This window comes from Galeopterus variegatus, unplaced genomic scaffold, assembly GCF_000696425.1.
Source record: "Galeopterus variegatus unplaced genomic scaffold, G_variegatus-3.0.2 Scaffold1373, whole genome shotgun sequence".
NCBI lineage: Eukaryota > Metazoa > Chordata > Mammalia > Dermoptera > Cynocephalidae > Galeopterus > Galeopterus variegatus.
The window spans coordinates 26309-38327 of NW_007727484.1; the positions used below are offsets into that span (position 1 = coordinate 26309).

The following is a 12019-nucleotide window of genomic DNA, read 5'->3' on the forward strand; positions in this document are numbered from 1 at the left end:
GCGGGGCAGAGAGCGGAGCGGGCGGGGCAGAGAGCGGAGCGGGCGGGGCAGAGAGCGGAGCGGGTGGGGCAGAGAGCGGAGTGGGCGGGCCGGAGAGTGGAGTGGGTGGGGCAGAGAGCAGAGCAGAGCGGGTGGGAGCGGGCGGAGAGCGGAGCGGGCAGGTCAGAGAGCGGGCAGGGGCGGGGCGGAGAGGGGAGGGCGGGGCACGAGGGAGTGGCAAGAGCCCGGGAGGGGCGACACCGAGAGTCCGGGCCAAGGCGCTGAGCATGAGCAAGGCGCTGACCAACGGGCAGAGCCGATGACCCTCAAAGAGGACAGAGCGGGGAGAGCGTCTGTGGGGCAGAGCTGAGAGTTCTCAGGGACAAAGCACAGAGTGTCCAGGGCAGGGGCGCTGGGACAGGAGCAGGACCAAGGGCGTCAGAGCAGGAAGTCTGAGGAGGCGGAGGCTGGAGCCACCCGTGGATCTGGAGGGCTCCCGGTGGGCAAGAGCACAGAGTCCAGACTGAGGGAAGAACAGGGAATCCTGGGAAGGAGCAGCAGAGGATGCTGGGAGCGAAGAGCAGGGGACGCTGAGAGGGGAGAACCAGGGATCCCGGGAGGAGAGAGCAGGAAATCCAGGGAGGGATGAACAGGAGAGCCCGGGCAGGAAGTACAGGGGTTCCCAACAGACCCAACTCCTTAGGGAAAGTGAGGCAGGAGGATCTGCCCCTGGGGCGTGTTCTGCCACTGACCCTAGGACACGAGTTCGTCAAGAAGCTGTGACGAACTCCAGCTCCATGACCTCCCCACTTCCAGCCTGGCCCCAGCTCCTTGTCTGCCAGGGTCTCGGGGCAGAACAGGGAGCCAAACGATGGTCTTCCTGTAGTGGGCACAGGAAAACATCCAGGTGCCTGCCCACCGGGCCCTTGGGAAACCTAAAACCAAACTTGCGCTGGACTGGAGAAACGGGCCGGGGTTGTCACTCGCTCGCAAGGTCGTCCTGGCTGGCTCCTCGAGCAGCCCACTCCAGGAGCATGTGTTAAGGCCAGTCTCAGTCCCCAGTGGCCCTGCCCAGCCTCAGTCAAGACTGGTGGCTCTTTGCAGCCTTTGACTATTTTCTCAGGCATCCTGCCCCACCATTGTTTAACACCAGAAAAAGAAGCAAAGAGCTGGAAATACACCAGAGTGTGTGAAAAGGAACAAAGCTTCCAATGAGGGAAGCCAAGTCAGAACAAAATGACAGGGCCACCGTGTGGGCTTTCGTGGAGAGTGGGACAGGCTGGAAAAGGCCCATTCCTCCCCTCCTCACACCTGGTTCCCTAGGGTCAAAAGTGACAAGCTCAGAGTCACCAAAACCAAAGGGCCCACTAGTCAGGGGCGTAGCTGTGGCTGTGGCTGTGGTGAGGCGGGTGATGTTCCCGGTAGGCTTGGGCCTGGCTGTCTCAGCTGGACTTACTTGGAATACCAGACACCAGCTTCAGGGGCCTCAGCACACGCACCGCCCTCAGTGTTCGCAGGTCGAAGTCAGTTCCAGCTGTGGCAAGAATCCTGGCAGAAACAACAAGGGATCGAGGGTTTCCACACTGAGCCTGGAGGAGAATATACTCCTCCCAGCACCTATGTCCTTTTCCCAAGAACAGTGACCACTTCATGCCTGTGTCCTCCACTGTACACCCACAGAGCCAGCACAGGGAGCGGGGCTTGCCACACGAGGAGAAGCAGGAACAGAATCCGGAAGCCCTCATGGAAATCTGGGCAATGACTTTTACCCACACAACCATCCCTCCAGTTCAAAGATGCCATCCCTGAGTGGACACCAGGCCCCTGGCCTGCCAGTCAATCTATCCTCCAACTGAGTCCCAGCCTGAACCATATCCCCAAACCAACCCCAACTACACTCCAAGTTGCCTCCAGAGAGGTGGCAGTGCCTGAGAGCAGGAGTAAGATGGAGCCTGAGGGACTCCTGAGCCAGCACCACAGTCCACCCTTCATCACATCTCAGAGGACAGGGAAGTGGCATACTCAGGAGGTGGAATAGAGGGACAAGGAACTCAGAGAAGCCATCATGGTCAGTTCCATCAGCATAAACACATACCCCCATGTCTCCCCTCCTAAAAACAAAACAAAACTAAAGATCCCACATGCACCTCCTCCCTTCACATCAAAACTCACTGAAAGTGTCAGTCCTCAGTCTCCCCACTTCCTTACCTTTCAGTCTCTCTTCAGCCTTCTCCAACCAGGTTCTCACGCCCATATCTACACTGAAATGCTGTGTCGAGCCTGTCTCTTGTCAATTTTAATGGTCAAGTCTCCTTTAAATGTGTCATCTCCTGCCCTTTGGTCACCCCTTTCCTGTTTTCCTCCAACTCCCTGGGTGCTCCTTCTAAGTCCCTTTTGCCAGCTTTGCCTCTTCTACCAAAGTCAAAAATTGGATGCCCCAGGGCTCATCCCATAAAGGACGTACCCAATAGCTTTGAATACCATCCTATGCCTATTACTCCCAAGTTAATATCTTTAATCTAGACCTGGAGCTCCAAGCTCATATAACCAACTGTATTCTCTAACAGTTCCATTTGGCTATATATATGTGTGTGTGTGTGTGTGTGTGTGTGTGTGTGCGTGCATGTGTGTGTGCGTGTGCATGTGTGCATGCATGTGCGTGTGTGTGTGCATGTGTGCATGCGTGTGTGTATCAAAACATTAAACAATGAAATATATCCAACATTATACAACTAAAGATCTCTTTTTTTTTTTTAACCTTAACATGAGTGTTAAAACATGTACTTTCTTTTGTTTGGAGTTGTTTATATATGCATGTGCGTGTGTGTGTGCATGTGTGCATGCATGTGTGTATCAAAACATTAAACAATGAAATATATCCAACATTATACAACTAAAGATCTTTTTGTTTTTTTTAACCTTAACATGAGTGTTAAAACATGTACTTTCTTTTGTTTGGAGTTGTTTATATCATGGTGATTAAAGAACTTTTGATTCTCACTCCCAATCTTGCTCCTTCCCCCACATACATCCCTCTCAGTAAATAGCACTAGTTTCCTGTTTGAATCAAAACCAAGGCTTTATCCCTGACTCCTCTCTCTTTCTTTCTTAGTTCACATCTAATCAACCAACAATCCTGTTGACTCTACCACTGAAGTGCATCCAGAATTCCTTGTAAAGAAGACTTTGTGTCTTCCCACTTCACATACATGGCAGTGAGAGACAAAATTTGAGACAGAGCTGCAGTCAAAAATAAGATAAACCTTGGGTTGGCCCCATGGCTCACTCGGGAGAGTGCGGTGCTGGTAGCGCCGAGGCTGCGGGTTCAGATCCTATATAGGGATGGCCGGTGTGCTCACTGGCTGAGCGTGGTGCAGACCACACTGTTGCAATCCCCTTACTGGTCAAAAAATAATAATAATAAGATAAATCTCTCAAAGGAAAAGAAAAGAAGGGAAACAAGAAATCCTCCTATTGAAACCAGAATGCCAGAGCATGTGAGGAAATCCAGGGCTAAGAGAGATATTCAGCAGAATCAACTATTGAGAGATGAACTTTGTTCAGATGAAATCAACAAATTATTCATCAAAAATAAGTAGAAACAGGTAGAAAAATTTAAAAACTACTTAGAAGTCTTGGCAATAAGCAATTATTAACATAATTATTGAAATAATATCAATAATAATAATCAATAAATCATAGTTTAGGTTGGAGACGGTTTAACACTTAGAGGTGATTTAGAAGATCGCACTCAGGCTAGAACTAAGGAATTCACCCACAGATATCAGAACAAAGGAAAGGAATGAGAGACGAGTTAGTAATATAGAGTAGAGTGTGCAATACCGTATGTGTGCGTAGATCTCTGATCTAACACACATCAAATGTGAGTTTCAGAAAAAGACCATAGAAGAAATGGTGAAGAAGCAGAAACAGTAAAAGATATAATTTCCAGATAAAAAATTTTCAGATGAAAAATTTCCAGAATTAAAGACATCAATTCTCAGATTAAAAGTGTACTTCAAGCACCAATCTGATAGACAAAATAAACCCATAGCTAGAAACAGTGTGAGGAACTGCAGAACATCAAACACAAAAAGAAAGTCTTAAAAACTACCAGAAAGAAAAGACAGAATATCCAGAGGGAAAAATAAAATACTTAAAAGAAGAGGAAACTTCACCTTTGCAAACATATATTCTAGAGGATAATTGAGTAACACATTCAAAGAGCAGCAGGAAAATAAGTCATCTTAGAACATTACATCCAGCTAAACTGTCAGTGAAGACCGAGGGCAAAATAAACATATTTTTAGGTGAAAAATGAGTCATCATCCTAGAACCTCAATAAAACAACAGGAAAACTAAGCCCAAACATAATGCATAGTATACAAGAAAAATGGTAGGCAGAAAATAATTTTTAAGTAGTTAACTTTAATTAATCATTGCTTGTTTTTTTTTTTTTTTCCTTTTTGTCTTTTTTCACATCCGGCAACGGATCCTTTTTGTCTTTTTTCACATCCGGCAACGGATCGCAACCCTCAGTGTCGCGCCCACACCGGACCGGGACCGGCAACGGGATCGCAACCCTCGGTGTCGCGCCCGCACCTCGCTCAGCCAGTGAGCGGGAACCGGTCTGTATGTGGGATCCAAACCCTCGGCGGGAGCGCCTCCACACTCCCAAGCGGCGCACTGCAGCAGTGCGCCACTGGGCCGGCCCATCATTGCTTGTTTTTAAAAATGATGCTATTCAGTTTTTCAGGGTTTTGTTTGTGTGTTTATTTTTTTCATATTAAACTAACAACCTAGTCAATGATAAAAATATTTACAGAGGGACGGTTTTGCATGTAGTTTCACCAAATTATGTTAGAAAGGCTAAATCTCTCTTCATTGTGCTAGACCAGAAGACGGCAAATATTTTCTGTGAGGGGCCAGTTAGTACATATTTAGGCTTTGTGGGCCATAAGGTCTCTATCATAACCACTCAGCTCTGCTGCTGCAGCACTGAAATAGCCATGGCTAATATGTACGTGAATTGGTAAGGCTGTGTTCCAATAAAGCTTTATTTACAAAAAAATATACACTTGTCTGACTGCTGTGTTAGACAAATGTATAGTTACAAATATATGTTTAAAATGTTAAGGATATCCAGTAAATAGATGTAAATATAATGTATTTCAAAACCAGCAGAAGGGAAAAATGTGTGTGGGAAACAGGTAATACAGACCATTTTGTCAATCTACAGAAGTCAGAAAAAGACCCAAAAAACAGGCAAAAGGATACAGAGAATACACTAGGATTATAGAATTAAGACCAAATATATCAGTAATCACAAGAAATATAAGGAAAGGATATAGAGAATACACTAGGATTATAGAATTAAGACCAAATATATCAGTAATCACAAGAAATATAAGTCAATTTTAATCTCCTAATAAAGGATAAAGATTATTACATTGGGTTTCTTAAAAGTCCAACTGTATGCTACTTACAAAAGACATACCTGAAACAAACCAGGTGAACCCCTTAAAGGAACTGGGCCCTTCAGAAGTCAGAAAGTTTGGAAGTTTAAGAGGTACTGTTGTGGGGCCCTGGTAGCAAGGACCTGAAAGTGCCCTCTAAGAGCTGAGGAAAGTCCCCAGATGATGGCAAGACAATGGGACCCCATTCCTATTACAAGGAAATGAATTCTGCAGACAACCTGAGGGGGCGGGAAAGTAGCTCTTTCCCTAGTTTCACCTCCAGATAAGGATGTAACTGGTTGACACCTTGATTTCAGCCTTGTGTTCAATATTAGAATGACTGTTAATGTAGTTCACCGCATGAAAACATTAAAATAGCAACTATATGATCATGTCAAAAAGTGCAGAAAACATATGTAAAAAAATTTCAATGTCATTCATAATCAAAAGAACCAGAAATAGAAGGAAAATTCCTAAAACTGAGAAACAGTATCTACTAAAAACCATTTAGAGCATTTCTCTTTAAATTTAGAGATAATACACACATACAAATTATATGATATGAAGATTCTAGCCAAGGCAATAAGACAAGAAAAAGAAATAAAATATATAAAGATTATAAAGAAGGAAACAAATGGTCTTATTCACAGATAATGTGATTTTTACATAGAGAACCCAAAATTATACACAAACTATTAGAACTAAATAGAAAGTTCAGCAAGTTTATGTAATTCCAAATAAATATACAAAAATAAATTGTTTTGGGCCGGCCCGGTGGCGCACTGCTACAGTGCGCCGCTTGGGAGCGCGGTGGCGCTCCCGCCGAGGGTTCGGATCCCACATACAGACCGGTTCCCGCTCACTGGCTGAGCGAGGTGTGGGAGCAATGCCAAGGGTTGCGATCCCGTTGCCGGTCCTGGTCCGGTACGGGCGCGACACTGAGGGTTGCAATCCGTTGCCGGACACGAAAAAAGACAAAAAAGAAAAAAAAATTGTTTTTATTTTCAATTAGAAAATACATTTTTAAAAAGATATTGTTCTAATGACTATGGGATTCCCTTCTGGGGTGATGAAAATGTTCAAAATTTAGATGGTGGTAATGGTTACGCAAGTCCATGAACATAATGAAAGTAAATCACTGAATTGTATACTTTAAAAGGGTGAATTTTATGGTGGATAAATTATATCCCAATGAAAGCTATTACAAAAATATTATTTATAATAGCAGCAAAATTGATGACACCTCTAGGAAGAAATGCAATAAAACAAGTGCAACACCTTGAGATGAAAACCATAAAGCAATCCTAAAGGATGAGGACGTGATAGAGACAAGCATGTTAACAGAAGGACAGCTCAGTATCATGCAGACGTCCTTTTTCTCAAATTTATCTATAAATTCAACGCAATTCCAATCAAAGTCTCAACAGCTCTTATATGTAGAAAACCCTAAAATGTCCACATACACATACACACACATACACTATATGCTAGAACTAATGAATTCAGCAAGTTACAGCATGCAAAACCAACACAAAAAACAAGTTGTACTTCTCAACAGTTGCAATGAACAATCCAAAAGGACATTTTTCTAAATCAATTTACAATAGCATAAAAAAAGAGTAAAATACTTAGGAAAAAATTAGCCAAGAAGGCATAAGACCCATATACTAAAAACTATGAAACAGTGCTGACAGAAATTAAAGAACAAACCAAAAAGGATCCCAGGTTTGTGGATTGGAAAACTTAATATTGTTAAGATGACAACACTACTCAAAATGATTTATAGATTTAATGCACTCATTATCAAAATCCCAGCTGCGTTTTTTACACAAATAGAAAAACCCATCCTAAAATTCATATGGAATCCCAAGGGTCCCCGAATAGCCAAAACAATTTAGAAAAAGAACAAAGTTGAAAGACGCACAATTCCTGATTTCAAAACCCACTAAAAAGCTACAGTTATCAAAACAGTGTGGGACTGGCAAAAGCACAGACATATAGACCAATGGAATAGAATAATATCCCAGAAATAAACCTTCATATATATGGTCAATTGGTTTTCTATAAGGGTACCAAAACCATTGAATGGGCAAACAATAGTCTTTGCAACAAATCATGCTGGGAAACCTAGAGATCCACATGCAAACCTAGATATCCTTACCTTACATCACATATAAAAAGTAACTCAAAATGGATCAAATATCTAAATTTAAGAGCTAAAAATAAAAAACTCTTTAAAAAAACATAGGAGAAAATATTCATGACATTGGATTTGGCAATGATTTCTTGGATATAACCCAAAAGCACAGTCAATAAAAGAAAAAATAAATTGAGCTTCATCAAAATGTAAAACTTTTGTGCATCAAAGAACATTAACATAGAGTGAAAAGACAACCTAGTGAGTGGGAGAAATATTTGCAAATCATATATCTAATAAGGGATTAATATCCAGAAAATATAAAGAACTCCTGAAACTCAAAAACAATAACAACGACCCAATTTGAAAACGGGCAAAGGACTTGAATGGACATTTCTCCAAAGAAGATATACAAATGGCCCATCAGTACATGGAAAGATGCTCAACAGCAGTAATCATTAGGGAAATGCAGAGCAAAACCACAGTGCAGCTCCACTCCGTACCCACAAGGACAGCTATAATCAAAAGTAAACAGAAAACAACAAATGCCGGCAGGAACGTGGAGAAGCTGGAACCCTTGTCCACTGCTGATGGGAATGTAGACCGTGCAGCGTCTGTGGAGAACGGTCTCACAATTCCTCATTAAGCCAACACAGAACCTCAGGACACGGCAAGTCCACTTCTAGGTGTTCGCCCAGAACAGCCGAGGGCAGCAGTTTTCGCAGCAGCACCACTCACAGCAGCCAGAAGAGGGGACAGCCCACATAGCTGTCAATACATTAGTGGACAAACAACACGAAGTATATACATACAAGGGACTGTCATTCAGCCATAAAAAGGAATAACGTTCTAACGCTACATTTGCTACAACATGGATGAACTTTGGAAATATTATTCCAAATGAAATAATTCAGACACGAAAGAACGAACACTGTATAAGTCCACTCCTGAGGTCCTGAGAGTGGGCAAATTCATAGAGGCAGAAAGTGGCTTAGAAGTTACAAAAGGCTGAGGTGAGGTAAGAGAACAGAGCTTCTGTTTGGGGTAAATTACCTTGTAAATGTAGTTAACGTGTTTAATGGCACACTTAAAACAGTTGAAATGGCAAATTTCAGGTTACAAATATTTTGTGACAATTTTAAAAAGTTAATAATATAATACGCCAAAAACCATTGACTTGTACACTTTCAATGGGAAAACTGCATGGCATATGAATTATACAGAAACCTTGTACTTGACAAAGGTGGAAGAGCCACCACACACCAGGGGTCGCAGATGACGCAGCTTCCAAACATGTCGCTAACCTGGACATCCACGTGCATAAAGATAAAGCTCTGCTCACAAATACCTTCCAGGTGGATCCAAGACCCCAAGCCCTAAGTATGGAAAGCAAACTTAAAAGCTTTGGGGAAAAAAAGAAAGAAGAAAGAAAGAAAAGGAAAGATAAAAGAACTTTGAAAAAACACAAGGAAACAGCTCTATGATCGTAAAGTAGGGAAGGATGTCCAAAGAAGACATAAATATGACAAGCCATAAAGTAACGGATTGATAAACCCGACTGCAATAAAATTTAAACTATACCACAAAAGATATTGTAGAGGAAATGGAAAGACAATATTTGCAATGCACATAACTGACAAAGAATTTGTTTCCATGATATATAAAGAATTCCTACAGACTCATATGAAAAGTACAAATAACCCATCAGAAAAATCCACAAATCACAAGAGGAAAGCCACTGCTCTAAAGCACTGCCAGTCAGGGAAATTCAGGCTAAAATAACAGAGAGAGGCCACTTCGCATCCTCAGTGTAGCCAACAGTGTTACAAGCATCCCTACGATCCAGAAACCACTTCTAACTACATACTAGACAACATGCACAGGCATGTTCACAGCACCGCTTGTCATGGACAGACACCACTTCTAACTACATACTAGACAACATGCACAGGCATGTTCACAGCACCGCTTGTCATGGTGGAAACTGGAGATAACCTGCTGCCCATCAAAAGGAGAGAGGAAAGATTAGTCGTGGTACACACGTACAATGGAACATCACTCTATAGTTAGAAATGGGTGAGTGTGTGAAACTAAATACGTCTACACATTAAATGGGAAAACGTTCAGAAGATTAGTCGTGGTACACACGTACAATGGAACATCACTCTACAGTTAGAAATGGGTGAGTGTGTGAAACTAAATACGTCTACACATTAAATGGGAAAACGTTCAAAACAATGCTGAGAGGTAAAAAGGCAAGTTATGAAATAATTGTATATCCATGTGTAAAGACACATGCACACTTATACAGTTCAAAGCCATGCAAACGATAATGTGTATTATTTATTGCTACAGACATATATGGTGAAAGTTGGAATACCCCCACATGCACACGCGCCGGAAGGATAAACAAAGATTGGAAACGTTACTACCACTGGAAGGTAAAAGAGAAAGAGAGAGAATTTGGTTGGGGGGTTGTATTCAGAAGACTTTAACCATATCTGTAATGTTTATTTCTCTAAGAAAAAGCTCCCAAGCTCACTGCCAATTTACAGGGAAATACAAGTGAGGGGACCAGAATGTTAAAATAGCACATGGCAGCAGTCGGCAAAATCTAGACCACGTAGGACCCACATGATCCAGACAGTGAATTGGCTCCTGAGAGGCTCCAATGCCATTTCCAAAAGGAGACAAATCACACACAAGGATAAAGCAATTTCTTCCTTCACCTTACAGCCTTCCTTTCTACCAAGAATCATAACACTGAGAAACCCTGAGATGTCTGTAAAATGGCCTTAAAAGTTGTGCTGCGAGCAAAGACACAGAATATACAGAAATTCATCTGAACACGTGAGGGCTGCTGTTGTGCTCTGGGACAGGGATTCGAAGGTGTTTAGACCCAGACTGAAATGCACACATCTACAGTTTCACAAACCGTAAAAACACAAAATCCACCCATAATATTTTTTGAGTTATGATTAAGAGAATTTACCAGAACACATGCAACCACATTTAGCAACACGTTAGCACTGTGATTCAAATTTAAAATATGTAATAAAATAACTGATTTAGATGTGTGATTTTAAGTTGAAAACTTAGTAAGTTCGGAACAAGCATTAGGACATTTATGCAAATTTATGATTCACCATTGCCTGGGTTGAACGTTCCTCCAAAACTTAATCCTCACTGTGACAGTGTAAAGAGGGCGGGAAGTCTTATTACTTAATTGACTAGGTAATTGAAAGGCAGGGCCTTTGAAGAGATAATTGGACTGTAGGACCATGGGCGTGGTTCCGAGGGCTTAGAAAGGAGAGAGCGTGAGGATCTCTCTGTCTCTCTGTCTCTCTCTGTCTCTCTCTCTGTCTCTGTCTCTCTCTTGTCTCTCTCTCTCCAGCACCTGGGAAATTATTAGAAATGCAAATTCTCAGCCACTCCCACACCTTCCAAATCAGAATTTTTGAGGGTGGGGTGCAGCACCCAGGATTTTAACATGCCCTGCACCCTGCTGGTGAGTCTGACGCACGCTCAAGTCCTGAGGCCGAGTCCAGAGCACAAACCTGAACAGCCTCCACCGGCGGGTGCGCACCCAGTCACGTCCACCAAAGACGGGAAGCAGCAGAAAAGCTCAAAAGAGAAGCCCAGCACGATGAGAACAAAGCAATGAAAGGCAACAGACAAACAAACAAAACAGGCACAAAAAAAAAGCAAAACCTTTAGGTACGGTAATTACATGTGCACTAAGACATTTGGGCTGAAATAAAACATCAAAACTTAGCTCCACACCCGTCATCAGCAAAGAGCTGTGAAGCTCTGCTCAAGAGTGACACGCGCTAGCACCAAGCCCAGTAGGTGACAAGTGCACGCAAAGGATCAAAAGCGAACAGCGATGCCAGATATGACCAGTTAGAAACACAACGAGATAAAAACAATTCAATCACAATGGACAGATGAATATAACCATTTAGGAATAACTTTAAAAGTATAGGTGACCTTTATAAAGAAAACAACAAAGAGTAAACATGTTTTTAAAGAGCTGTTTGCACAAAGTAAAAAAAGAGAGAGAGAGAACTACAAAATCTTATCTACAAAAAGGGGGAGAACTGAATAAATGTTAAGGCATAATAAACTATATTCCTGGAAGAACAGATCAAATGTATATTTCTAAACTTGGTTCTCCCCAAATCAAATTTATAGATTCTGATAAATGAAAAATATTCCCATAGGAATTCTTGGGTTTACAACAAAATTATCTCAAAATTACCTGGAAAATTAAGTAGCCAAAACATTAAAGGAGGGTTCAGATATTAAACCATTACTTTGAGCTAAGCAACGAGGCCACAAGGACCAGCACTGAGAGAGACCACCCAGGGGTCCAAATCAAAACACAGAAGCAGGGCCGGCCCGGTGGCGCACTGGATAGTGCGCTGCTTGGGAAGCGCGGCGGCGC

At 42.5% G+C, this 12019-nt stretch overlaps 1 protein-coding gene across 1 annotated transcript in view; it reads right to left on the reverse strand.

Annotated features, from left to right (window-relative positions):
• The window catches only part of CACNA1B (calcium channel, voltage-dependent, N type, alpha 1B subunit), a gene marked incomplete at its 3' end in the record, with an annotated part of 72006 nt that overhangs the window by 21187 nt on the left and 38800 nt on the right, over positions 1-12019 (reverse strand). Inside the window, exon 6 of the mRNA XM_008576618.1 lies at positions 1436-1527. Coding sequence (XP_008574840.1) covers positions 1436-1527 — 92 coding nt within the window. The remainder of the gene's footprint in view (positions 1-1435; positions 1528-12019) is intronic.